The sequence below is a fragment of the Equus caballus genome, chromosome 23 (genome assembly GCF_041296265.1).
Source record: "Equus caballus isolate H_3958 breed thoroughbred chromosome 23, TB-T2T, whole genome shotgun sequence".
Taxonomy (NCBI): Eukaryota; Metazoa; Chordata; class Mammalia; order Perissodactyla; family Equidae; genus Equus; species Equus caballus.
Genome location: NC_091706.1, coordinates 58,304,853 through 58,331,095, shown reverse-complemented (window position 1 = coordinate 58,331,095; position 26,243 = coordinate 58,304,853). Strand labels below are relative to the sequence as shown.

The 26,243-nt window shown below is 45.4% G+C and overlaps 1 protein-coding gene across 3 annotated transcripts in view; it reads left to right on the top strand.

Moving 5' to 3' along the window:
• MOB3B (MOB kinase activator 3B) overlaps window positions 1-26,243 on the top strand; it is a 184,960-nt gene that overhangs the window by 124,667 nt on the left and 34,050 nt on the right. For all 3 annotated transcript variants that reach the window (XM_023627450.2, XM_070248933.1, XM_070248934.1), the window contains exon 3: window positions 25,347-25,549. In XM_023627450.2, coding sequence (XP_023483218.1) covers window positions 25,347-25,549 — 203 coding nt within the window. The remainder of the gene's footprint in view (window positions 1-25,346; window positions 25,550-26,243) is intronic.

The window sequence follows — 26,243 nt, the reverse complement described above, 5'->3', positions numbered from 1 at the left end:
CTCCCCTGGACAGGGACTGCCTGACCAACTGCTGCACCTTATGAGACATGACCTGGGTTCCTGGCTGGGAGGCTGGGGGCTGCTGGCCAAGGACGAGGCTCGCCTTCTCTCCCTTGCCCAAGCTCCCCTTCCTGAGTACCAGCTGGTGCCATGTGGCCAGAAGGACTGGTGTCTGTTTCAGATGCTACTTACTGGCAGAAGAGCAAAGGGGCTGCACTAGGAGGCACCTGGCAGGCCTGGGGATGCTTCTGTCCGCCACTCAGATGTGCTGGGGAAATGCTAGAGGGAGGTGTCGTTGGATAGAGCGTTGCCATGGGTGTGTTCCAGTCCTAAAGCACATTCATCTCCGCTGTTGTTTCCTATGGAAGAATAGGAGTTGCTGCAGAATAATCATTTCAATGAGACTGATTTTATTTGCCGAATGACCAGATTATTTTCATCAGTCCAGTGAACTGCGTGCCAGCTAGTTGCCAAGAGGAATGGACTGAGATTGTGTGAGCTATTGAGCTCTGAAATAACAGGATCTCCCCAGTTCCATTCGTGGAACCCACCCTAAATGCCATCAGAGGTCAGCTGCTGGTCCTTTTCTCAGCTCAGGCAGGTGTGCACTCAAACCATTCAGGACAAGTGATTGCTTGCTTCTAGGTTTACAGATGTGAAAAAGTTAGTGAACTTAGGCCTAACCAGCCCTGTGATTTTGGCCAAGTCACTTAATTCTACTAAAATTTAGTTTTACCTGTAATTGAAAAAATGAGGGTCTGGTCCCGTGGCCAAGTGGTTAAGTTCACGTGTTCCACTTCGGCAGCCCAGGGTTTCGCCAGTTCAGATCCTGGGCGCGAACATGGCACCGCTCATCAGGCCATGCTGAGGCAGCGTCCCACATGCCACAATTAGAAGGACCTACAACTAGAATATACAACTATGTACTAGAGGGCTTTGCGGAGAAGAAGAAAAGGAAAAAAAAAGAAAAAATGAAAAGCAAAGGACACAACACCTGGGACAGTGGATTTCCTAGCACAGTGTTTTGGAACTGCAAGTGTTCTTATTTTGGAAGCAGAGACTGAGGCGTCTAGCTGTGGCTCCACCAGCTGCCAGCTGAGTTTCTATTTTCTCATCTGGAAAGTGGGAATAATTATCCCTCACTTGCAGAGAAGTCAAAATTTAATCAGGTAATTTCAATATTCTCCAAAGTTTCTATTATATAGAAAAGGATTCTGTGGCCAACTTTAAGAAATCCTGCATTCAAAGTAGGCAGGTTTCTTTACCGTAGAATTTCTCAGAACCCTTCTGATGTTTCTATTCACCAGGAAATTTCCTAGGAAGGGCTAGGGTAAACAGCATTTCATTTAACTCTGTTACCCTTTAAATTTATTTTTTTAAAGAACCGTCTAGCCACAAGACAGCAGACTTTGGGGAATGCTAGACAATACATTAAATTTAATTAACCTCATGCCAACATGTAGTGGTAAGGGTAATCGCAACCGTTTATTAGATGCCCGCTGTGTTTTGCGTGGCATACTGTGTAAATAAATGGAGTCTGCTAGCACCTGAGCATGAAATGTACATAGGTGCATATTTCCTAGATACTCCTTAGAGGTACCAGCTCACTAGGTACCTTGAAAACATGCTTGCATGGTTAGGTGCCCTTCTACACCCGCATCCGCATGTGAACAACCTGCTCACCCTTCTAGACTTGACTCAGGAGCCACCTCGCAGCCCCTTCTGTCGACTCCTTGACAGGTTGTCTGGCCTCTCGCGTGCAACCTTCATGAATCAGTGTTATTTGTCGGTTACCTTGAAATCACCGGATCCTGAGTCTGAATTCCCAAACCTCCATGTACTACCCATGTGACCCCAGATACATTATCTGTGCCCCAGTTTCTCCCGATGTAAAACTTGGACTGTGCCCACCTCATAAAGATCAAAATGAGATGAAGAGATTAAATGAGAAACCTGATGAATAACGCACATTCTTCCATAGCAGTTGGTGTGCACCAGGCACTGTGGTGCGAGCCCCAACATATATGACTTTGTTTCATCTTCATGAAGTCCTGTGGGTGAGGTTCTGTTATTACCTCTGAGCTCAGAGAGGTTCTCGAACTCGTCCAAGTGAGCGTGTGTCAGGACATGAACTCGGGCAGGCTGGGTCCCAGATCCACTCTCTTACCGCTTCACCTTCCCGCCTTCTTATGAAGAACCTGAATAATGCCTGGCACATAGTAGATGTATATTGATGAACATTTTCTTCTCCCTCCACATCTGTTCCCTTTGTTCAACTGTTCTCTGTTATTATTAGTCAATTTATTCTCCTTTCCCCCAGGACCTTCTTGCTTATTAATAAGGTTTTATTTGTTTGTTTGTATTTGGCACATAAGGACCCCATAGCACCAAGTCCTGGAAGCTTGTGATATTGTTGTGGGGCTTTGAATAGGATTGGGGGGCGGGGGGCACTGGTAGTTTACATCCCTGGAGGAACTTCAGGAAGTGCCCTGTTTCTACCAGTTCTGCTCTGAGGTAAGACTCCGAGTGGCCCCTGAGTATCACTTCATCTCTCATGGCACACTCGAGAACTGTGTATCAGTACAATTTCATGTTTGTCAGGTTTTTATTATGTCCTGGGAGGGCAAGGTCCAGGGAATTCTTGGTCTCGTCTTTTCTCAGCCCAGGTAGGAGTCAAGGAGCTATTTGCGTGACTCAGCAGGAAGGAACTCATAATGCGCCTGATTTATTAGGTGGTTTTTTCCGCCCTAAGCCATGGGAGTGGGGGAGGAGCAGTCGGGGGGCGGGTTGGCCTTGATCTTCTGAACAATGCACATACTTTCCACCTTCTGGGTGCAAAGAGCGAGTCTGGGCGCTGGGAGTAACTAAGAACATTTGAATCTGCTTAGCGTGTTGTAGGGAGCCTGGGACTATAGGCAGAGAAGCCCTTGTGCAAAGAATTGACTTGGTATCTGATGGGTGTCCACACAGCTGGGTAACTTGGAGCTCCTTCACTTTTTGGGCTCTTTTTATTATTCATCACATTTTGAGGCAGTTCAGGAGCTAACCTAGTACAAAGTGGCAGCAGTAATAACAAATAATTACATTTACAGTGCCAGATGCTGTGCCAAGTTGTTGACACACGCAATGTCTCTTCAACACCCATTTGACCTATGAACAAGCTGAGACTCAGAAAGATGAAATAATGTGCTCAAGGCCCCATAGCTACAATGAGAGGGAGTCAGAATTACAAACCCCGGGGCTTTCTGGCCCCAAGGCTTCACTCCCATCAGGTTCTGCCTACCACGCACCGATTTCATATTACCTTCTCATGGACTTGGAAATTCTGGGGCAGTGCCTGAAAGGAAAACATCTTTAATTCCATCACAAATCAGGCAGTGCCATGAGGGGCCCAGCCTGGGATGTCACTTCCAAAGTAGCTGTTCCACCCAGACCCCTGCTGTCTGCCTCTCGCTTGGTTTGCATAAGCACTTGGCAGAATTCCAGGGACACTGAGAGTCCCAACTGATCCCTAGATGTGCAGAAGATGGAGGCAGCTTCTCACTCATCTGGCAGAGACAGACTTGTAGCCCCAAGGACTCCAGGGAAGAGGTGTTAACCCTTTAGCAGTCTCCAGGTCGGCATCAGTTGGGAAAGCAACACAAGAGGCAACAGCTATCGATTTCTGTAGAAAATAGAGTCTCAGAAGTGTAGAATGTGAAGTCTGGAAGGGACCTTACAAATCACCTAAGTCAGGAGCTGTCACACTTGAATTTTGTCAAGTGAAATGCTACCTAGAACTTGAACATCGAGCATGGTTGGAGAGATGGTGGAAGAAGAGAGCCCTTCCTCCCGCCAGCTGAGCAGCATCTCAGCACCTGCAGGAGAGAGTCTGAGACACGCTGATCTCAGCTAGACCTCTTGTTGGTCAGTTGAGGAGCCTGACCTGGAGAGGTTAATCAGGTCCCTCCAAAGTCACCTGGATCATTAGCCTGGTAAGAGGTAGCCAACTGGTATTTCCCAGATGATTTCTGGGTGTCAAAAGGTGATATTTGGCTCAGCCTCATCCCACAGGTTAAATTGAGTTTCCTTAGCCAGCATGAAAAACCCCAGACACCTCCTCTGACTGGTTGATCCCATTCAGGCTGTTTCAACTCTCTCCTGTGAGTTTTAACCAATCTCAAGGGGTTAGGAGCTTTGAGAGACAGGATCATTAACTGGCAAGAACAGCTCAGGAGCCCTGGGCTGGAAGCTACAACAGAGGCGATTTGAAATACCGGGGAAAGGGGAAGTGGCAGGCAGAAGATGGACCACCTCCGCTCTTCCCGCCATTTTGCCCAGAGTAGACTTTAAAGAGAGGCTTAGTTTAATACAGTATTTAACCTGGAAAGTCCCCGTGAGTTCAGCACTCGCAGTGTAGAGATTTCATTTCCTTTTTCGCGCTTGGCCCTCCTAAGACTTTGAGAGCCGCCCAAAGAGAGGAGAAAAGAATATACTTGGTTGAGAAAGGCTCTGCGCTAAAGCTGCCCTCCTGGCGGCCTCTGAACCGCTTGATGGGTGAGGGTTTGGACACACCTTGCAAGGTACAAGGGGTGACCCAGCTTTTCCCAGAAAAGGCCTGGGCTGGTTCTGTTGAATTAGCACATCAGGAGTTTCACTGGGGTTAATGTTTTAACCGTTGTGTCAATATACTTAATGCCATTTTGTTTGAACATTCCATGACACAATAAAACCATTTTTAACGACCAAGTTTTGTTTTGTTTTTAAATGAAGGTATAGCAGTAGGAATTACCTGGGTGCAATTTGTGCTGTGTTGAAAAGTTTAAATTTTAAGAACCAAATCTAATACAGTTAGGCCAAAGAAATGTCTAGACTTTATATTTTGAGAGCTTGGCAACTCTTTCAGTTCTTTTTTTTTTTCTCTAAGATTGGCCCTGAGCTAACATCTGTCGCCAGTCTTTTTTTTTCTTCTTCTCCTCCCCAAAGCCCCCCAGTACATAGTTGTACATTCTACTTGTAGGTCCCTCTGGTTGTGGTATGTGGGACGCCACCTCAGTGTGGCCTGACGAGTGGTGCCATGTCCGCGCCCAGGATGGGAACCGGCGAAACCCTGGGCCACCAAAGCGGAGCATGCGAACTTAACCACTCAGCCACGGGGCCGGCCCTTCTTTCAGTTCTGGTAGTCATTTTTTTCATGGTCTAAGAGTCCATTTCACTCTCATGTACCATGCAGATTTTGTTATTTGGGAGATTGATTGAAGGTGGGTTTTGTTCAGAACCTGCCTTGGACTGGATGGCTTTGGACGGGTCGCATTTGGTGCCTTCTCCTATGGCTGGGAGTAAAGATCTAGAAGCAGCCTGCTTGGGCTCACTGCCCGGCTCCTTCAACTCCTTGTGGTTCCCTTGGGCAGGGAACTTCATCTTCCTCTGCCCGATTCCTCATCTGTGAAGTGGGCAGGACAGTAGTGCCAGCCTGTGGGTTGGTGTGAGGACTTAGTGAGGTAATGCAGTGGTCCTGGCCTGGAGTGAACACTCAACAGGTAACAAGTATTGTTGTCACTGTTAACACCAGCACTGACACCCCAGCCGGCCCTCTCTTACACCAGTGTCACTACAGTCATAGGATCTCAGAGCTGAAGGAGACCCCTGCGATCCCCAAAGGCTGCCTTAGAATCCTCCAAGATGCTTTTAAAAATTAGCTATGCCCAAGCTGCACCAGAGACTCAGGGAATCGGAAGGGAGACTGGGAATCTGGCCTGTTAACAAATGCAAGTGATTGTCATGTGCAGCCAGTGGTAGAAACCGCCATCTCTTGCCAGGGTCCCCTCTCCAACAACACTAGCAAGTACCCTCTAATTGAACACCTCCTTGCATGGGGAGCTCACCACCACCTGAGCAATGCATCCCACTTTTGGATGCCTCTGGCAATATAAAAGTTTGTCCTCACATTGACCTAAAGAAGGAAGGAGCTGCCTCCGGCTGTAAGGAGGCAGAATGGTGGAAAGAGAACAAACTTTGAAATCATAAAGAAATGGACTTGAATTCCACTCCAGGGCTTGTTAGCTTTGTGGCCCTGAGCGAGTGGCTTGCTATTTTCTTCTCCTTTTCATTTTCCGAAGACAGGCTTTCAGTATTTGAACTTTATCTTTCCAGTCTTCTCCTAGCTCCCCTACATGGTAAGACCTCAGTTTCTCTTACTACTTTAGGCACATGCCCAGGCTCTGCCTTTGCCCAGTCATGTAATAACCAAAGATACATACGGTTCCCCAGATGTGATTCTGGGGCAGGAAATGAAGCAGGGCTGGCAAGGGCTGGGAGAGTGGACCAGAAGACCAAAGACTGAGCCAGCAACAGACTGGTTAGCAAATCCCCAGCCCTCTCCCCAAGGTCATTCAGCTAAGCTCACCTCTAGTGCTGATGCTTCTGGGACTAAACCTTGGCTGTGTACCTTTGGAGCTGGCACTAAGGGTGGCTGTCATCATCCTGGCCACATCCTTGAGGTTAGGGAACTGGATGGAGTCAGAGCCAACTCTCCCTCCTGTTCAGCTTGTGCGGATGCTAAGACCAGAGCTTGCTGGAGGGCAAACGAGCAGGAAATATGGGCTGTGCCCCTTTGACCCACACCCAGATGCTGATCCCATCCCAATGACCTCAGCCCCATCCCAGCTCAGATTCCGGGTGTCCTGATCCCAAAAATGCCTGGTTTGTTCCCAACCATGCGCAGGGTCTTTCCAGTCTAGAAGCAAGGACTCGTCTACCCTTTGGGTGAGTCAGAAAGAGAAAGGCAAAGGTTTTGAGACCTGATTTCTTATTAGATACTCATTGCTAGCCACATGCCTTCAGAAAATTTCTTTAACCTCTCTGAGCTTCAGTGACCTTCATCTGTAAAATTGGGATACAGGTAGTACCTACCTTCTAGGGTTCCAGGAAGGATGGGATGACATAGTGTATACAGACACTTAGTACATACTCAGTGATTGATGGGTGCTGGCTTCTTGGGAGGGGGAGTTGCAACTGGGAAATGATTGATTTCTCTCCCCATCACTGCCACCTGCTCAAGAAGCCCAGGGGCTGCCATGCCTCCACCTCTCCAAGGGTTCTAATGAAAACGTAGCCATCAGCATGTCTGTAAAGTTGGCCGGTCCTGTTCTGAGGCAAAGCCACATAGCACATGAAGGGGAATTTGAATTTTGCAGAGGAAATGTGATAGTGTTAGAAAACATTTCTTCCTTTCTTAAACTTTTATAGGTCACGATTCAGTGTTGCCTTTCAGTTTCATGAAGTTTCAATTTAGCCTAGAAAGTGTGGTCCGGACCAGCTGCATGATTATCACCTGGGAACTTGCTAGAAATGCAAAACATGAGACCCACCTTAAACACGCGGACACTCGACGGTACAGCCCCGCAACCTGTGTTTTAACAAGACCTCCAGGTGCTTCTCAGGGCTCCCCTTTGAGAACATTCTAGGTGTTGGTGGGGGTCCTCATCCTTGTTCCTCCTCCTCCCACCTCTGGCAGTTTTCAGATCCAGATGACCAAGCCTGTGTCTCTAGCCATATATTGTCAGCACTTCCACAGTATGAAGATAGCTTCTGAGAGAATGATTAATTATCTCCTCTGGGAGACTCATCTGTTCATGCCAATGGCAGGTGTAATCTAAATCCAAGCCTGTGTTAGAAAAGAGTCAGGGAACAGACATCCATCTTGGATGTTCAAACCACTGGGTCAGTTGGCCTTCTCCACTTCCGAAGCTCCCTTCCTGATCTCCTGACCACGAATGATGGTATCTCTCCTGGGTAATGATAATAGCCAGTATTTATCCAGCTCTATCTATGTTGGAAAATACCTTTCATTTTTTTTCCCCATTTAATCCTCACAGCAACCCAATGAGGTGGGCACTATTCATATCATCCCCATGGCCTGCATGGTGAAACTAAGCCTCAGAGAGGCTATTTCACTTGCCTGAGATCATGTGGCTAGAAAGTGGCAGACAAGAGACTTGAACTCCGGCTGTGTGACACCGGATTCCGTGAATCTTCAATAAGCCTATGCACTTGGTTAAGCAGGTTATGTCCTTGAATCAGGAATATGCACAAAGGAATATTCTAGACCAGTGGTTTTTAAAGTTTAGCATGCATCAGGATTATCTGGAAGGCCTCTTAAAGCACAGATTGCTGGGCTCTAGTCCCAAAGATTCAGATTTAGTTCCTCCAGGTTGAGGCCTGGGAATTTGCGTTTCTAATCAGTTCCTAGGTATTGCTGGCTGCTGGTCCAGGGACCACGCTTTAAGAATCATTACTCTAGGCCGGTGTTTCTCAACCAGTGCTGCATATTAGAATCATCTGGATAATTTTAGATTGAAATACTCTAGAATGGGACACTGCCATCCTTTATTATTTTTTTTTATATGCTCCTCATAATTCTAATGTGCAGCCAGGGTTGAGAACCACTGCTATACTCAGAGGAAGACTACTAATTGCTGTTTACAGCTTAAGTTCTTGAGTCCTATGTCAGTGCTTCTCCAATGGAGGCGTTTACACGGCTGGGGAACTCAGTGGTGTGCCAGGGAGTACCAACGCTGCAGGATATATAGAGCCCATTAATTTTATTTCAAGATTTAGGAAAATGTTAATATTCCCTATTAATCAAATACATCTGCTATGGAGTAAAGTGCGAAATGTGCATGAACTACTAATATAGTCGATGGGATTAAACCCACTCCTAAGAATCTAACCAAGGAAGATTGTCAGAGACTAACCACGAAAGATGTGCTCCAGGAGAGTCATCCAAACAGTATTTTGTCTTGATAATTGTTCAATCTGTGTAATGGGTATATGACAATTCATTGTTCAAAGAACATTTAATACTCATGATATAATGTGAAGTGCAAAAAGGAAGATACAAACTCTATGTACAGTATGATTCCAATCTTACTTTTAAAAACTATATTCTATGCACATACAACATATATATGCAAAGAAAAACGACTGGAAGGTAACACACCAAAATATTACCAGTGGTTATTTTTTGGTGGGATTATGGGTAATAATGATATTTATACTTGACAGGATTTTCCAATTTTTTTTAACAATATTGCTTTTATGATTAGACCAAAAGAATTTAGGCAGTCACCTACTTTTATAAAGGTATGTTTCCAAATACCTGTCTGAAATACAACCCGTGGATTCTTTGTCCCTTTTTTCTTTTGTTTTTATTGAGGTTTAATTGACAGGTAACATTATATCAGTTTCATTTGTACACACTAATGATTTGATATTTGTATATATTGCAAAACATCCATCACTGTACGTAGTTACAAAACAATTTCTTTTCTTATGATGAGGACTTTTAAGATCTACTCTCTTAGCAACTTTCAAATATACAATACTGTGTTATTAACTATAGTCACCAAGCTGTAAATTACATCCCCATGACTTATTTATTTCATAACTGGAAGTTTGTACCTTTTGACCCCACCCCCACCCCATTTTGCCCACCGCCTGTCCCCAGCCTCTGACAACAACCAATATGTTCTCTGTATCTCTGAGCTTGGTTGTTTTTTTTTAGGTTCTCCATATAAGTGAAATCATACAGTATTCCCTTTCTCTGTCTGCCTTATTTCATTTGGCATAATGCCCTCAAGGTCCATCCATGTTGTCACAAAGGGCAAGCGAACTATAGATTTATAAGTCAGAAGTTTTTCGGAGAAGTAGAAAACATTTAAAAATTGCTAATTACTGTCCCAAAGGGTGCTAATGACTTTGGGCCTAGGAAATGTAAGAACCTTCACAGAACCTGGGAGAAGTAGTGCTGGACAAGGGGACACTTGCTCTTCAAGGTGGTCTGCCTGGTAGAGCAGGCAGTAGGGCCTCCTGGGGGCCTCCCAGGATGCATGGGGTGGGGTGGGGGTGGGTCGTTCTCTCCTCCAGCGAGTACAGCTGGGTGACATCATCAAAGCATCACTGCAGTTAACATAGAATAGAACAAGTGCACCATACGAAAGGGGGTTTAGCAATGTCCACTTATACTGTGCAAATATGCAGGTGGTAAGAAAGTCAAGCCTATTCAATGAGGACCAGCTATGGTGTTAACAAAAAAAAAGACATAGGGAAAAACTCCTGTGTTGCAAAACACCAAGCCCATTTGCCTTCCTCACCCTCAGGAATCTGTCTGCAATGCTCCCCCTGGGGTTGCTTGAGAAAGCAAGTAAATGATGCCTTCTGCACATTTGTGTCAAATGGAGCACTAGAAAGAGGACCATCCTGCTTCAGTACTCAGGGAGATCTGGAAGGAAAAAGGAATCTGAAAGTATTATGTACTCAGGGACCGTGTTACTAGGGTAATGATTTTCTGATATAGCCAATAGACATTTTCTATGCAATCAAGCCTCACCTGGCCTTACAAAAAAAACCTCCTGCTTCCACAACATGGGACTGATGGCCCAGCCTTGAGGAGCAGGTGGCAGGTGTAGGGGAGGAAGACATTTCCTCTACCCGCTCTGGGTCCTTCTGGCCAGACAACGAATTAAACTCACATGAGACAGAATAACAGGAGGAAATTAAACAAAGCTTTATAACATGTATACATGGGAGAGGCTCAGGCAAACTGAGCAACTTGACAAAATGGCTGAAGCCACCACCTTAAATATCATCTTCAGCTAAAGACAAAGGAGGATGTTGCTGGTGGGGGGAGTCAGTCACGGGCGATTACGAGACAAGCCCAGTAAACAAGAGTCAGGTTATTATGAAGATTTGAGTCCTTGCCTTCCACATTAATGAGTTTCTAGAGATAAGGTCATCCCCTCTCCTTCCTGGTACAGAGAGGGAGACATCTTTACAGATGGAGATTTCCTTTACAAATGTAAATATCTCCTAACAAAGGGTAAGTAAATTCTACTTTTCAGAGTTTCTTTCCTGTCTGCAGTTTTTAAAAGTAACCAGCCCAAAATAATCCTCATGCCAAAGAGACATATCTTGGGGTGGCCAATTCCAGTCCCACACACAGGCCAGTGGGCACCAGTCTGGGGTGGCCCCTTCTCCTTGGAAGGGCTGAAGACCTGTCCCACAGTAAGGCACCCAGCCAGCAGTGCCTACCATATACTGCAATCAGATTTGTGACCACATGCAACATTTTCTTTAAAGGGTCCAGGCTGGCAAAATAAGTAAATAAAATGAGTGGGACTGCCCAGGTGAGTACAGCATCTCCCATTTACACAAAGCAGACACCATTTAGCTGTTGCCACCAGGGACTTTCGGTCCAGTTGTCCCAGGTCTTTTGAGTTTTTCCAAGAGAAACCAGAATTCTTGATCTATGTGTTATAGTTCCCAATTTCTAAATGTTGGCAGCATTTCAAAAATACTATATAATCCAAAGAAAACACGCCTGCTAGCTGAGGTTGATCTGTAGCCCTCAGTTTTTCACCTCTGCTGCAGAATCTCAAGCCCTAGAGAGGCAATTGCTGTGGTCACCTGTGTCCTCTCACTCCTCTTCTTACCCTCCTCCACCAAATTCCAAAAGACGTGTCCTAAACTCTCAGACTCTTCTCAAAAGTCTTGTTTCATTATGGACCTTAAAATTGGCTAAAGGCCTTACAATAATTTATTTCTGTTGAAGTTTTTTAGTAACTAACTTTCTTAGTACTTTCAAGAGGAACTTTCTTAAAGATGAGCTTAATTTTCAAAACAATTTTAAAGGAACTGCCATGGTAGAGGATGTATTATTTGAGAATTGTATGTTTTGGAGTGAGATGGATCTGGGTTGAAATTCCAGCTCCACCGCCAATCATCTCTATTGCTTGGGGAAGTGACTCCCCCTTTCTTAGCTTCCCATTTTCTCATCTGCAAAATGGGGATGACCATTTATGGGTTTGTTTGAGATAATGATATTAACATATGTTAATATCTGGTGCCCTTAGGTGCTCAGGAAATGTAAGTTTCTCTTAGGAGCCAATGTAATTGAAACTTTTAATTGTGAATTTTGCAAAATAGCCTCATAATGCTTTTGTATATGTAATTTTAGAATTTAAAACATCCGCTTCCTTCAGAAGTCCCATTGTGGTAATTAATGTTTCAGATGAGATGGGAGAAAAGAGGAAAATAGAGAGTGAGGGGATGAACCTAAGGAGTGTCTGTATCCAGAGGAGGTCCTAGGCTCAACTTTCAGTGCCCGAGTTCTCTTACATATAAGGTGACCTTATGATTTATCAGTCCCATTTAACTCTCTTTTGCTTATTGCTGAATCTCTAGTATCTACCACATCCCCAAATAAATAAATGTTTGTTAGTTATTTAAATTAGTTAATGAACAAATAAAGAGTGCCTGGTGGGAGTTTTATCTGGCAAGGCTGACTACCAGCTGGACAGCTCTGTTAGAGCATGCTGTATACCAGAGGTGGCTGGCTGCCCAGGTGTAGCACCTGTAAGGTCACACAGGGACTGCTCTCAAAGGAGCCCGGTGCTTGCTTTAATACTCTGCTGTTGCTGTCTTGAAATTCTTAATAATTTTTGAACACAGGACTCTGCAAATTTTGTAGCCAGTCCTGATCAGAGAGTTTCATCAGTAAACGTAGAAATGTCAGTGCATAAACTAAAGGGTACAAACTCATGGCCCCTGGACCCAATCAGATATTTTTGGCCCACAGAGTGGTTATTTTTAATATAAATAAGCTTTTTATTTAGAATAGTTTTAGATTTACTCAAAAGTTGCAAAGATAGTACTGAGAGTTCCCATATATCCCGCATCAAGTCTCCCATGTTGGTGACATCTTACATTAATATTTATATTTACAGTACATTTGTCACAACTAAGGAACTAACATCAGTACATTACTATTAACTAAGCTCCACACAGTTTTCAGATTTTATGAGTTGTCCCATAATTCCCTTTTTCTGTTCCTGGATTTCATCCAAGGTACCACTTTACATTTAATCATCGTATCTCCTTAAGCTCCTCTGGGCTATGATGTTTACTCAAGCTTTCCTACTTTTTGATGACTTTGACAGTTTTGAGGAGTACTTGTCAGATATTTTGTAGAATGTTGCTCAATTTGGGTATGTCTAATGTTTTTCATGTGTCTCAGGGCAGGCCGCCCCAAAATATGCCAAAGTGGCATATTGATTATTTTGACTTCAACTTATTTGAGAAACAACTGGTGTAAGGAGGACGCTCTGACCCTCCTCTCTTTCTCCTTGAAAGTGGGAAATAAATCTGCCATGTGACAGGTACCCTCCCTGCACCAGGAGGAGGGGAGACATCCTTATTGCCAGAGGTAAGGAATCCAGCGCCAAGAAGGCTGTGTAAACAAACTCTGCTTGCTTTCTTTCCTAAATAGTACCCAAGCCTAAGTTTCTTTACTTGTCAGTTCTTCACAAATTTATTGTTTCTTTGTCTAAAAGGTATATAAACAGCCTGCTTTGGTCACTTCTCTGAGCCTCATATCTCTGGGGTTTCTGCACGTATGAAATTAAATTTGATTTTTCTCCTGTTAATGTCTTATGTCAATTTAGCTATTAAAGCAGCCAAAGAACCTAGAAGGGAAGAAAGGAAAAGTTTTCCACCCTTATGGTTTTCTCATGGTTAGACTGGTGTTATGGGTTCTTGGGAGGAAGATCACAGAGGTAAAGTAACATTTTCATCACGTCATGTCAAAGGTATATGCCATGAGCATGACTTATCATTGATGATGTTAACTTTGGCCACCTGGCCAATGTAGTGTTTCCCAGCTTTCTCCATTATAAAGTTATTCTTCCTGCCTCCCTCTTCATACTGTATTCTTTGGAAGCAAGTCACCCAGCATACCCCACAGTCAAGGGCAGGGGAGGGAGCTGCACCTCCTGCAGGGGGAAGTAGCTACATAAATTATTTGTAACTCTGCTGCATAGGAGATTTGTACATTCCCCATTAATTTATTCAGTCATTGATTTATATCAGTCTAGAGTCATGGATATTTATTTTATACTTTGGGTTATAATCCAATACTATTCCATTTATTTTGTTGCTCCAATTCCAGTTTTGGCCATTGAGGAGTTCTTTTAAGGTTGGTTCCAATGTCCCTTGGACATAGCTCCATCATTGTGTTTTTATTGAGGACTTCCGTTCTTTCTGGCACTGCAAGGTGCTCCAGGCCATCTTTAATATGTTCTGCCCCAGCCCTAGAATCAGCCGTTTCTCCAGGGAGCCCTGATTCCCTTTATTGAAGAATGGTATTAGAAACTATGATCTGGATGTTGCATGTGCTCGTTGCTGGCAGAGTGTTTTTTAATTTTTTAATGTAAATTTTTAAAAGAAGCTGTCATTTTATAGTCAACTCTTCCAGACTGAGTTAACTGTGTAAAAATAAGTAACATTAATAAATAAAATGCTTAAAATTTTTTTTAATGTTTTTGAGTTACCAACATTTAACTCTGAAGAGATTTCACATTAGAATCTAGACTTCTGGACTCTCTTAAAAGACCAGAAGGTCTGGCAGTCCTGGACCCATATTTCTGTTCAACAACAATCAGCTAAGGCTGAGATGATCTTTTCCTTTCCTGCATAAAGCACTCTCCAGGTTGCCACAGTCCTCACCACTCCCTATTATATTACACCCAGCCTACATTACTCTTTTATGTTTCTTTCTGACCATTGGAGGTATTTGAATATGTGATTGCTGGTTCAAATCCTGTTCAAGTAGGTAACTAACAGATACACAGCTTTGTCTGTGAATTTAGCTCTACTTTGACCCAGTGAACATATTTTAGAACTCCATTTCGTCCCTATGCCACCAACTTACCTTTACTGGATTTTATTTGCAAATGCAATGACACCATTTCTTGCTCAGTCCTCACCTTAATTTTCGAATTTTATGCAGAAAGACAGACACCCTGGTTACATTTGCATATTAGGAAGATCTTCCACCTGCCAGGTAGAGACTGGAGAAATACAAGAGTAGAGGAAGCGGGCTCAGTTAAGGGGGAGCTATAGCAAACCAGGCAGGCGGTGAGGCTGGCTTGAGAGAGGGAAGTGGCAGTGGGGTTGGAGAGAAGTTTGTAGATTAGAAACTATTCAGACAAGACTTGGTATTAATTGCCCTTCACATAATGGAAGAAAGATTCTGCTGGTGAATAAAGAAAAGTTTTATTTGTGAAGAGACTCACAATATATCTATCATCCAGGACAAGGAGGCTGAGTCATTTTCAAATTCTGCTGGGGCTCAGGATCAAGGTACTGGTCCTGCTGCTTCCGTTTCCGGTACTAATGAAATTCATTAGCATCCCCTTCTTAGCTCACTCCATCTCCTTTGGCCCATTTGATTTTCAGCGGGTCTGAACTAGCTAGAGTTTGTTTTTAATGGCTTTTATTGTCAATCTATCGTGAATAAATACTTTTCTCAGGTTTTCTCGGGTCTGTCTTGGTCTACTTCCACCTCTGTGCCACAACAGCAGAGGGCGAAGGCAGCCACCCTGGAGATGGGGATGCAGATAAGGAGCAGCCTCGGCAGCAGAGAAGTGGCCCTGGGGGAAGAGAGGAAGTGTGACAAGCAGGCACACTGTATTTATACTCGCTCCTTTGGGTGGCTGAAACAGCACTTCCTCTGCCTGGCGAATGGCATGTCTGAAAGAATTAACAATCTGTTTAGAACATGTAATCACGTGCTGGTCTATTTTTCTTTCTTTTGGTCCAACCACTGTGATAATAGGTCGGAGTTGAACCCAGAGGCCCTGGAGAAGGGCAGAGGGAGTTGGAGAGTAGAGTAGTAGCCAGTTTATTTCTAACCATTTGCAGCTGTCAGCTTGTTTGGGGGCTTTTTTTTTTTTAGGCGGAGGAACAAAGTCTCGCTCCACGGGATTGTTTTCCTTGGCGTGATGAACAGACACTTTCTTGAGGAACGCTCTGAGATAACAAAAAACATCTGCTTAGAGGAATCAGTCCGCAGCTGAGTTTTCATCAGCCTCAGCAAGAGCATGAGGCTTTTGTAGATAAGTTTATATATGTATACATTTTGCAGGAGGCAGGAGAATGCGGATGGAATGGGCAGGAGAGGTATTTGTAAGAAACACATCTGCGTTGTTAGTTGTTTTTTTGTGTGTGTGATGCAATTGCATTTTGCTTTGCGAGTATTTTTGGAAATGGTATGTTCTCAGCCACGCTGCCAGCCGAGGGCTGTCTTCTTTTCCCACGTGTGTGGGATGTTGTTTTTATTCACGCTCTATGGAGAATGACTGATTTTTATGACTTCTAGAGGGATTTGCACATGTGCACTCCTGTTACTGGACTCCAGAGACAAAAAGGACAACACAAATGCTCTCGTGAGGAACAGTTTTAAGGAGAAATGTGGGCATTTCTGGTTGTCGTTGCTGACATGCCAGCGGGGTCCCTACAGGATTGGGCAGGGCATTAGGTTTCGTCTCGTGTCATTTGGAAGCTCCTTGGTCAGTTCGCACGATGTTCCCCATATATCACATCGGCTCCAGATCCGCTTTCCAAGAAGACTTTGTCCTTTGGAGAGAAAAGGCAGCTCCACCTGTCCTGTTTCATTTGCCTGCCCCCACCCTTGGCTTTGATGAGGAAGAGCCATCTATACAACGACAGTAATGTCGGCTGTGTTTCCTGAGTGCCTTCCATGTGCTTGCTGCACTGTGCTTGCATTTCGTCCTCACGGTCACAGGAAGAATGAGACACTATTATCCCCAATCCTCAGATGAGGAAACTGAGGCGTTCAGAAGTTAGCAGATCTCCTCAAGGGCCAGCAGCACGGAAGTTCCACAGCTGGAATCTGAACCCAAGTGTCATCAAAGCCAGGCGCTTAACCAGTATCCTCAACCATGGTGACACATACGGTTGGGGAAGTAAGAGCCTTTTCCACCTTTGTCTTTTTTTTTTTTTTTTTTTAAGTTTGGCACCTGAGCTAACAACTGTTGCCAATCTTTTTTTTTTTTTTTTTGCTTTCTGCTTTTTTCTCCCAGAATCCACCCAGTGCATACTTGTATATTTTAGTTGTGGGTCCTTCTAGTTGTGGCATGTGGGATGCCACCTCAGCCTGGTGATGAGCAGTGCCATGTCCATGCCCAGGATCCGAACCAGCGAAACCCTGGGTCGCGAAGCGGAGTGTGTGAACCCAGCCACTCCACCACCGGGCTGGCCCCCATCCACCTTCATCTTTTAACAAGCTTCGCTTCCCCAATTCTGCCAGTTGGTTTGGAGTCAGATGAAAGGAGCTCTCAGAACCCTGTCAAGTTTCCCGGTAGAGTGGAAAAGCATAGCACTGGAATCAGACAGACTTGAATTCAGATCCCTTTTCATGACAAACTAGCTCTGTAAATCCCAAGCCAGGCCATCCCTTCACCTTTCGGAGCTTTGATTTTAGGGTAAGCAGATGGTGTAAGAGCTCAACTCATTCCTGCAGCCAGCAAGTCTTGATTCCACACCCACCCTGCTCCAGGCTGCATGCTAGCACTCAGGATGTGTCTGTGAGGAGCGTGGACATGCTCCCTGACTTCAGGGAGGGTGCAGGCTGGTCTTCAGGGGGTGGCACACCTGAGGCAGGGATTCCCACAGGTAAGCGTAGGATTTCCATCTGGGATCTGTGCTCAAGAAAGTTTTAGGAGCAGAGAACAGGTGCCGGGGAACCTGAGTCTAGGGATGTGAGAAGACTTTGAGCTGAGCTCTTAAGAAAGAAGAGGCATTATCTAGGTCAACGATGGGCAGGATTATCTGCCAAGTGCTGGGGCACCTGGGGTGTTTGAGGCCAGTTCTCTGGTGTCCCTGGAGACATCCTTTTAGCCTTCCTCTCCATCCCTCCACAGCCCAGGTCCAGCCCAGCATGATCTCAGCTGGGTCTCATCCTCAGGCATTGGGCTTTTTCTTCAGAAGAAAAGAGAGAACACAGTGAAAACAGAATGAGCAGGAGCTGATGCAGAAACTCCCCCGGGTCTTGTCTGACTGTGGGACCTTCATCGCCCATCTGTGACCCTGTCATCCAAAGCATTTCTGTCTTCTCTGAGGACTCTCTTCCTTTGTGGCTTCCATAACAGGATAAAAGAAAACACACAAGCCCTTTAGACGACTTCTTTTCTTTCAGGAATGCCCAAAAAGGAAGGATTGAATGGAGCCTCTGAGGGCTTAGTGGAAGGGAGGGGAGAAGAGGGAAAGAAAATAGATTGAAGCTCAGAAATTACTGGAATTTTTATTAAATTCTGTTTGAGAGAAGGGAGATTTACTAAGTCAGAGATGAAAGGCGAGTCCGTGTGGGGCCTCAGAGAAATATTGTGTTCCATGCTTGGTTTAGCTTTTGTACTGAATGTGGCTTGGAGATCAGAAAGATGTGGTTAGACACATTCATAAACTCTGCAGGGCTCTGTCAGATGCTGGTGCCGGAGGAGCACCGAGTCGTCATGAGCAGCACAGCTGTGAGGCTGCCTTGTCAGGCCTTCAAGAGAGACTCCGGCTCCACAGAGTCACCTTACCATCCACCTTCACTCCAACCCTCTGGCCTGCCTCTTCCTTGGCCAATTGCTCAACACTCTAGTCTTTTTTTGCTGAGGAAGATTCTCCCTGAGCTAACATCTATTGCCAATCATCCTCTTTCTTTTTTTTTTTTTTTGCTTGTGGAAGATTAGCTGTGAGCTAACATCCATGCCAGTCTTCCTCTATTCTGTATGTGGGTCGCCGCCACAGCATGGCTGATGAGTGGTGTAGGTCTCTGCCCAGGATGGGAACCTGCAATCCCGGGCCACCAAAGCGGAGTGCGCTGAACTTAACCGCTATGCCACAGGGCCAGCCCCAACAAACTCTAGTCTTGCTTTGAGTCTAATTGTTGTGTAAATTCCTGTAGCAACTGCCTATGAGTGACTGGTTTGGGATTCTGACCTCTGCCCAGGCATTTTGCCTCAGCTCTCTCTGCAATCTGAGCTCAGCCTGGCCCTGTTTTAGGTTCACTAACTCCATTTCAGTACTGACCCATTTTCAGAGACCAAGCCCCACCACATGACCCAGGTCATCCAGGCCCAGGGTCACCCTTGAACACCTACATGTCTACCACCTCTGTGGAACACTCATCTGAACACATTTTCTCATTTCCGGCCAACTTCTTGGAGTCTGAAATTTCCCAGCTTGAATCTGAGACTATGGAATATGGCTTAGTGTAAGACAAAGGAAAAGGGTGCTCTGAGACTCAATTCCTGCTTGCAAATAACTTAGAGACCTTCTGATCAAAGGTTGTTTTCTATATCATCAATACCTATCTGTCTGGGATTATTGCCGGATGGTTTGTCTGAGTTCTTATAAGACTAGTCACAGTTTAACTCCAAATCTTTTAGAAATGCAGTCTATTTCAGTTAAGACTGCTGGTTAATATCGTCTGGCATTAACTTCTAATTGAGTACAAAGACTGAATATTAACTGTCACCACCTGAAAAACTAGACCGAAAGGCGAAAACGGGAGATTTTTAATGATAAAGAGATGAGTTTCAGATTCTTTCTTCCACCCCCTTGGCTAGATCAAGATGTTCTTATCACAGAGCTCTCCTCCCTTCTCACCAAAAGCAGTGTGCGACCTTCCATGCCAGGATCATAGCAAGACTCTGGTAAAAAGCTTTCATTTCTGCTGTAGGCTTCTTTCCTCCCCTAAATAGGAGATGATGGATTCACGTCTCAAGTAAATACGATCACCACTCTTTTATGACTCAGCTTTGATTGATGAATATCCCTTACCTAGCCCTCTGCCAGGTGCATTAAAAGATAGAATCAAAATATGAAACAGTCCCTTTGTTCAGAGACTTACAGTAATACAAGACTTAAGTATGAGAAACTTGTAGAAGATAATGTAAGGCAGAATATAGCCCAGCTTAATTGAGTACCTGCCACTGTAAGTTCTTTACCGGTTCAGAACTGATGTATTAATACCAAGACTGCCCTCCTGAAAATAGATGGGAGGAATTTAATCCCAAAGTTACAAAGAATATTTGGTCCATGGATACCAAAACTAACAGTTCACAATAGAGTGCTTACTATCTGCAAGGCATGAGCAAAGCCTTCTCTGTGTGTATTTATTCCTCACACCAACCTCGTGAGCTACAGATTACATTAACATCTCTGTTTCTTTTGAGATGGGGAAACTGAGGCTTAGAGACACCAAGCCATTTGCATTTGAATACATTGTTAATAGGTAGTAGACCAGAACTGGAGCCTGAGAAGTCTGACTACAGACTCTGTTTTAAATCAATAGATGTTTTGGGAAAAAAGAGGGTCGAGACTTAAATAGGACTTTTTGCTATAGGAATTCTGAGATCCTTCATTGTGCTTAGGTGTATTGTAAACCTCTATGAAAGCAGCATTTCTGCGAATATATTTGACCTCACAACCCTCTTGTTTTAGCCAAGGATCTCCCAGGATTAGTGATTTTTAAGACGTATGTTGGGAAATACTGGAGCGGAGGGTCCGTAGTATCTTATGCACTCAAGAGAAGCAGAAGCAACAAAAGGAGGGGTTTGGATGTGGTCCTCAGCTGGGTCAGTGGTGCATGTGTCCACATAGACTGCCCTTTGCCCAGACCCAGCCACTGCACAGCCTCTCAGGTTCAGGCTGCCATGTAATTAGCCCAGTGTCCATTTGAGATAATTCCTTACCCTTTCATTCTTCCTACTGCTAGACTGTATTCATTTAAAACAAACCAACAAATGCCTTTTGAGCTTCTTCTATAAGCCAGTACTGAACGAAGTTTGGGTCGTAAAATGGTGGTCTCAACAGTCACATTCATGGCCACCATGGAGCCTGCAGGAACATGATGCAAAGAAAAGGCTGAGTTTTGGAGCCAGCTCTCTGCTCCACCTCCTTTTAAAAGCTGAGGGGCCAGGGGCAAATACTTTAACTGAGCTAAGCCTGCTACGTTTTTTTAAATTGAAATAATGATACCACTGCTCAGGGTGTCACTGAAACTAACCAACATCACCCATACACATACAAGGCCTCACCCAGAGTTCCCTTTTCTTTGGCTATTCAATGGAGAGCGGATATTTCTTAGCAGCACCATGAAGACAGAAAACTCTCAGATCAACCTGTTTTCATGAGCTGGCCCCTCTGGGCCCTGTCAGGGAAGGGAGTGGATCAGCAGGGCTGAGTCTGGCCCTGTCTTGCTGCCATGAGGCCAGTTACGCAGGGTGAGAGTCCAGAGTCCACCAAAGGGGTGGACATCCAGTTCTCTACATCCACCTCCCACCTTCTGAAGAAGGTTTCTTTAAAACATATACACACCCGGGGCCGGCTCCGTGGCCGAGTGGTTAAGTTCGCGTGCTCCGCTGCAGCGGCCCAGGGTTCGGATCCTGGGCAAGGACATGGCACCGCTCGTCAGGCCACGTTGAGGCGGCGTCCCACATCCCACAACTAGAAGGACCTGCAACTAAGATATACAAGTATGTACTGGGGGGGGTTGGGAAATAAAGCAGAAAAACAAAAAAAAAGATTGGCAACAGTTGTTAGCCAAGGTGCCAATCCTTAAAAAAAAAAAAAAAAAAGGAAGATTGGCAACAGTTGTTAGCCTAGGTGCCACTCTTTAAGGAAAAAAAAAAAAACATATACACACCCACACAGACAGATACGCATCCACACAATACACATATGCACACACACACGTGCACACATGCACATACACACAGATGCAAATATACATGCACGCATGTGTACACACAGGCATGCACATACATGCCCATATATACACACACACATACACATACACACACACACACAAATCTGAACACCTAGAAGGCAGAAGAGAAAAGGAGCAAAAGACTGAGATAGTATACAAACTCAAGAAGTGGCCCCTGAACCATTGATAATATTGAATGAATTCCCGTGGTGCTTGCCGTGGGGCTTCCTTGTTCCTACCCCCGTGCTCTGTGAGCTGGGATTTTGTCTCTGGCTTGCAGAGCCCTCTGGGGTTTCTGGGCTCCCGAGGATGCCCAGCCTTGGACTTCGCAGCTTCCAGAATTGGCCTGGGTGACTATGATGCACACTGAGCGTGTTCTCCTTGAACCACTTGCAACATACACTCTGGAAGAAGGAATTATATGCAAGGGAGGGAATGTGGAAGAGCCAGGTCCAGCTTAGCAGCCAGAGCCAAGAGATTCTGAGCCTGAGTCCTGCCTGCCAGAGGAGTTCAGGTGAGAATAACAGAAGTACAACTTAGTCCCCAAGCTCCCACTACGTGCCCACTAAGTACAGACACTGTCACAAGAATGCTGCAAAGTAAATGTTTCCCTCTTTTATAACAGAGTGATGGAGTAACTTGTCTCTATGGCTAGTAAGTTGTAGGGCTAGGATTTTGAACTGGGTCTTCCAGACTCCAAAACCAACTCTTCTCAACTACTCTGAAGATTACTCCCAGCCATAGCCCAAAAAAGAGAGAGGCGAGAGGCAAATCGAGTTCAAGGCCAAAGGCAAGGCCGGAGACCACACATGGAATGGAGGACAGAGACAAGAGTTGAGAGCTGAGCAGAGGTAGGAATGGGGGAAAAATGCAAATTGGGGACAATCTAGAGGGACCCAGCTGTTACCATGAACATCCTCAGTGTGCTCAAGACTTGGCCTTATACCCAGTCAGCATGCAGGGTGGGGTCTGCTCAGAAGGTCAAACACATAAACTGGCACAGCGGAGCCTCCCCGTGTCCCTAACAGCTGGTGAGTGTCCATTGAGGCTGGAGTTAGAGGGTGTGAGAGGTGAGTGCGGCTGAGGGGGTGCAGGCCACCCAGAAAGGAAGGGCCACAGAGCTGGAGGTGTGTGCAGAGCCCCAGGGCAGCATCTCAGGAGTTCAGGGTGATCCTGGGAAGTTAGACAAACCTGGATCCAAATCCCTCCTCGCTGTTTGCCAGCTGGGTGACCTGGGGCAGCTGCTTAATTTTCCAGAGTCTGTGTCCTCATCTTTGAGATGGCAACAGTAATAGTACCTATCTTCAAGGCTCGTTCTGAGGACTCAATTAGCTAATCCACATAAAGTGCTCAGCACAGCCCCAGAATAGTAAGTGCTCAGTAAATGTTGGCTTTTCCTCTTAGTCCCGGGTGCACGGTCCTCAGGCATGGGCAGAGAAAACTCATTGCTCTTTGAAGGCAGCAGAGGGTATTAGGGGATCTCCTGTCACCTTGGACCTGTGGCTCCTGAGGGTGTGGCCTTTTTTCATCTTTCTCGCCTCACCCCTTTTCTTTTTGTGAATTCTATTTCTGAGCCACCAAAGAGTAACCTTTAGATGCCTCGCTGCTCTTCAAGCTGCGTCTCTGTCCTTTCAGAGTCACTCCCCAAACATAACCAGATCTTTTGGATTTTAGAATCAGGCCGACTTGGTCCAAATCCTTTTTAGCGGAGTCATCTGGAACAAGTTCACCCACGCCTCAGAGCCTCAGTGTTACTCCTCTGTGACAGAGGAAGAGCAAAAGGGACTTCACAGATAAGTTGCAAAGGAAACACATGTCAACCCCCTGGCGTTTCACCTGTAGTTACAGGATGCCCCTTCTGACAGGATCACGCTTATCTCAGAGAGGATTCCATCATCTCTGGGATGTGAGCTTCTTCGAAGATTCCAGACCCTCTCCCAGCCTGGCAGCGGTGGATTTCACTGGGCCCCCTGCAGCAAAGAACACCACCCATCAGTTCTGCTAAGGGCTGCCCTCCAGCTCCTTCCCAGCCTCCCCTCACCCCACCCCCCAAACCCCAGCATCTGTTGCCCAGCCAGCCAGCTGCCAAGCTGTGTCCCAGTCTCTCCCTGGGTTCATTGGATGTGTTGCCACTTTGTTTTTGAAGAAAAGCCAGTATCAGTGCCAGGCCCTGGGCAGACAGATCCTGCCTCTGCCAACTGCCAGCTGTCTTCCATCTCCCTCATCCTGCCCTGGGGGTCCCAGGTGATCCCCTTACAGAATGTCTCTCACCAGACACCTGCCACTGGGACCCTGCAGAGGCAAGGACAGCAAAACTCCAGGCTTCCTAGGGACCAGGGGCTCGCCCTGAGTGGGGCTCTGCAATTTTTTTGCAAGGGCTTGTGGTCATGTCTACCTTTTCTTGATAAGGGTAATTATTTTCCTTACAAGCACAGCTAAATGCTCCAGACCTTACACTGCAGAGAGAAAGGGGGGTCATTCCCATTTGGTGAGCTCTTACTCTGCTCTAGGCACTGTAGGAAGATTTTACTCATGTCAATACCCTCCTAGTCACACAAGGAAGGCCTTATTAAGACCCCTCTTTTACAGGCAAGAAACCAAAGTTGTACAGGTACCACTTTTAATCCTCACAACCATTGGAATTTTTATCCTCATCCTACATATGGAAAAACTGATGCTCAGAGAGGTTAAATAACTTGCCCATGGTCACACAGCTGGAAAAGGAGCAAAGTAGGAATTCAAAGTCTGTTTAACTTACAGCGTGTGGCCACTTCAGGACAGTGTAAAAAACAAGAGTGTAAGCCAGGTTCGAGAGGAAGAAAGGAAGTAGGCTTGTGATTCTACTACTTGTTGCTTTGACCAAGCTGGGAGTAGTGGTCATCAGCCAGGAAATCTGGGTGCCTCCTCTGACCACTTCCCCTGTCTGTGGTGTGAGAAACAGAAGCCCTCACTCTTAGCTTGCTCCAGGCGGTGAGGTGGTGACAAGGGCAGTGTGAAGTACCCACGAAGCTTGTACATTTGCCCACCTTGGAAACAGTGTATCTCAGGAAGGGTTTGGATCAGAATTTGCATACTGGTAGCCTGCAGGCCAAATTAACCTAGAAAGATGTTTTATTTCAATCTGTGGTACTTTGTAAAACTTCAGATTAAATGCTAACATTTAAAAAATGTGACGAGTTCACACAGAACTCTAGATTTCAATTATCTTGAAAAATCAGAAGTTCTGACAGCCCTGGGCCTCCGTCCCCATTGGCTGGGGCTGTGCAGCAGCTGCTGCCTTTGACAAGAAGGTGCGTCCCAGCTTGCCGCAGTCCCCACTGCTCCCTATTACTGTGACAGGGAGTGCCAGTCTCCCGGTGGCATCCATTGCCCTCCTCCTACCAGTTTTCTCATAATAGAGGTAAGAGGAAAATGAACCTTCTTTTGCTCTATAAAGTGGGAAAAAATTAAAAAGCAAGAAGGGAGAATGCATGTTTGTGTGTAAGAATAAATATTTCTGCATGGTATCTGCACCAAAAAAGATATAACCAAAGAAACAAACCTGTCTTTCTTCCCTTTTTTCTTGGTCTCTTCCTGATGGTTGTTGGCATTGCATTTAACACCATTTTAGCCACCTTTTCAGACAGTGTCTCCTGCAGCTGCCTGTGGAGAGGCAGGCATCTGCAGGCTGTTCTCCAGCCTCATGCATGTGCTCCAGGGCCTACCAAAGCTCCCCCATGATAGTTTGGTTCCCTTTTTTTGTCTTCTCTAGGTGTTCCCTTCCCAAAGAACTTCCTTCAGATCTGCAAGAAGATCCTGTGTCGTCTCTTCCGGGTCTTCGTCCACGTGTACATCCACCACTTCGACCGGGTCATCGTGATGGGAGCAGAGGCTCATGTTAACACGTGCTACAAACACTTCTATTACTTCGTCACAGAGATGAACCTCATAGACCGCAAGGAGCTGGAGCCCCTGGTAAGTGTCACCGTGCAGTGCTGGCAGCGGTCACCTCCCGGAGCTCAGCCATGGGTCACAGTACACTTCCAGACCCGTGCAAAATGTTCCCCGATGGCTAGCTCTTAACTGGAGGATTGCAGAATCAGACTAATGCACAGGTCAGAGGAAGGTCAGGAGATGCCAGGATGTCAACGGCCATCAAATAAGGGTCTTAAATTTCTGTCCAAGAGGTGGCAGAGTGTAGTCGGATTGTAATGGTTTGGACCAGGGAGTGTAGCTTTAATTCTCTGCTCCAAAACCAGTCACCTACTTACTTGGTCCCTTAAATGGGCCTCTGATCTCTCATGTCATCTCTTACACTGGTACTCAAACATGACCAGAAACATTTGTTCTGTCAGTAAATAAATATTTTGTACCTACTGTGCAGCAGCTACTGGGCATACAAAGTCAAGTACAACTGCCTTTAAAGATTTTGCTCCAAAGAAAGAGACAAAAGGAAGCCCCAGATGAGTGTGAATACACTATCACAGCAACATTGCGTTTCATACTGAAACTCCTGTGATACAGCTTTCTGTTTTTTGGTTTTTGTGGTTTTGTTTTTTGGTTTTTTTTTTTTTTGGCTGAGGAAGATTAGCTCTGAACTAATATCTGTTGCCAATCTTCCTCTTTTTTTGCTTGAGGAAGATTAGCCCTGAGCTAACATCTGTTGCCA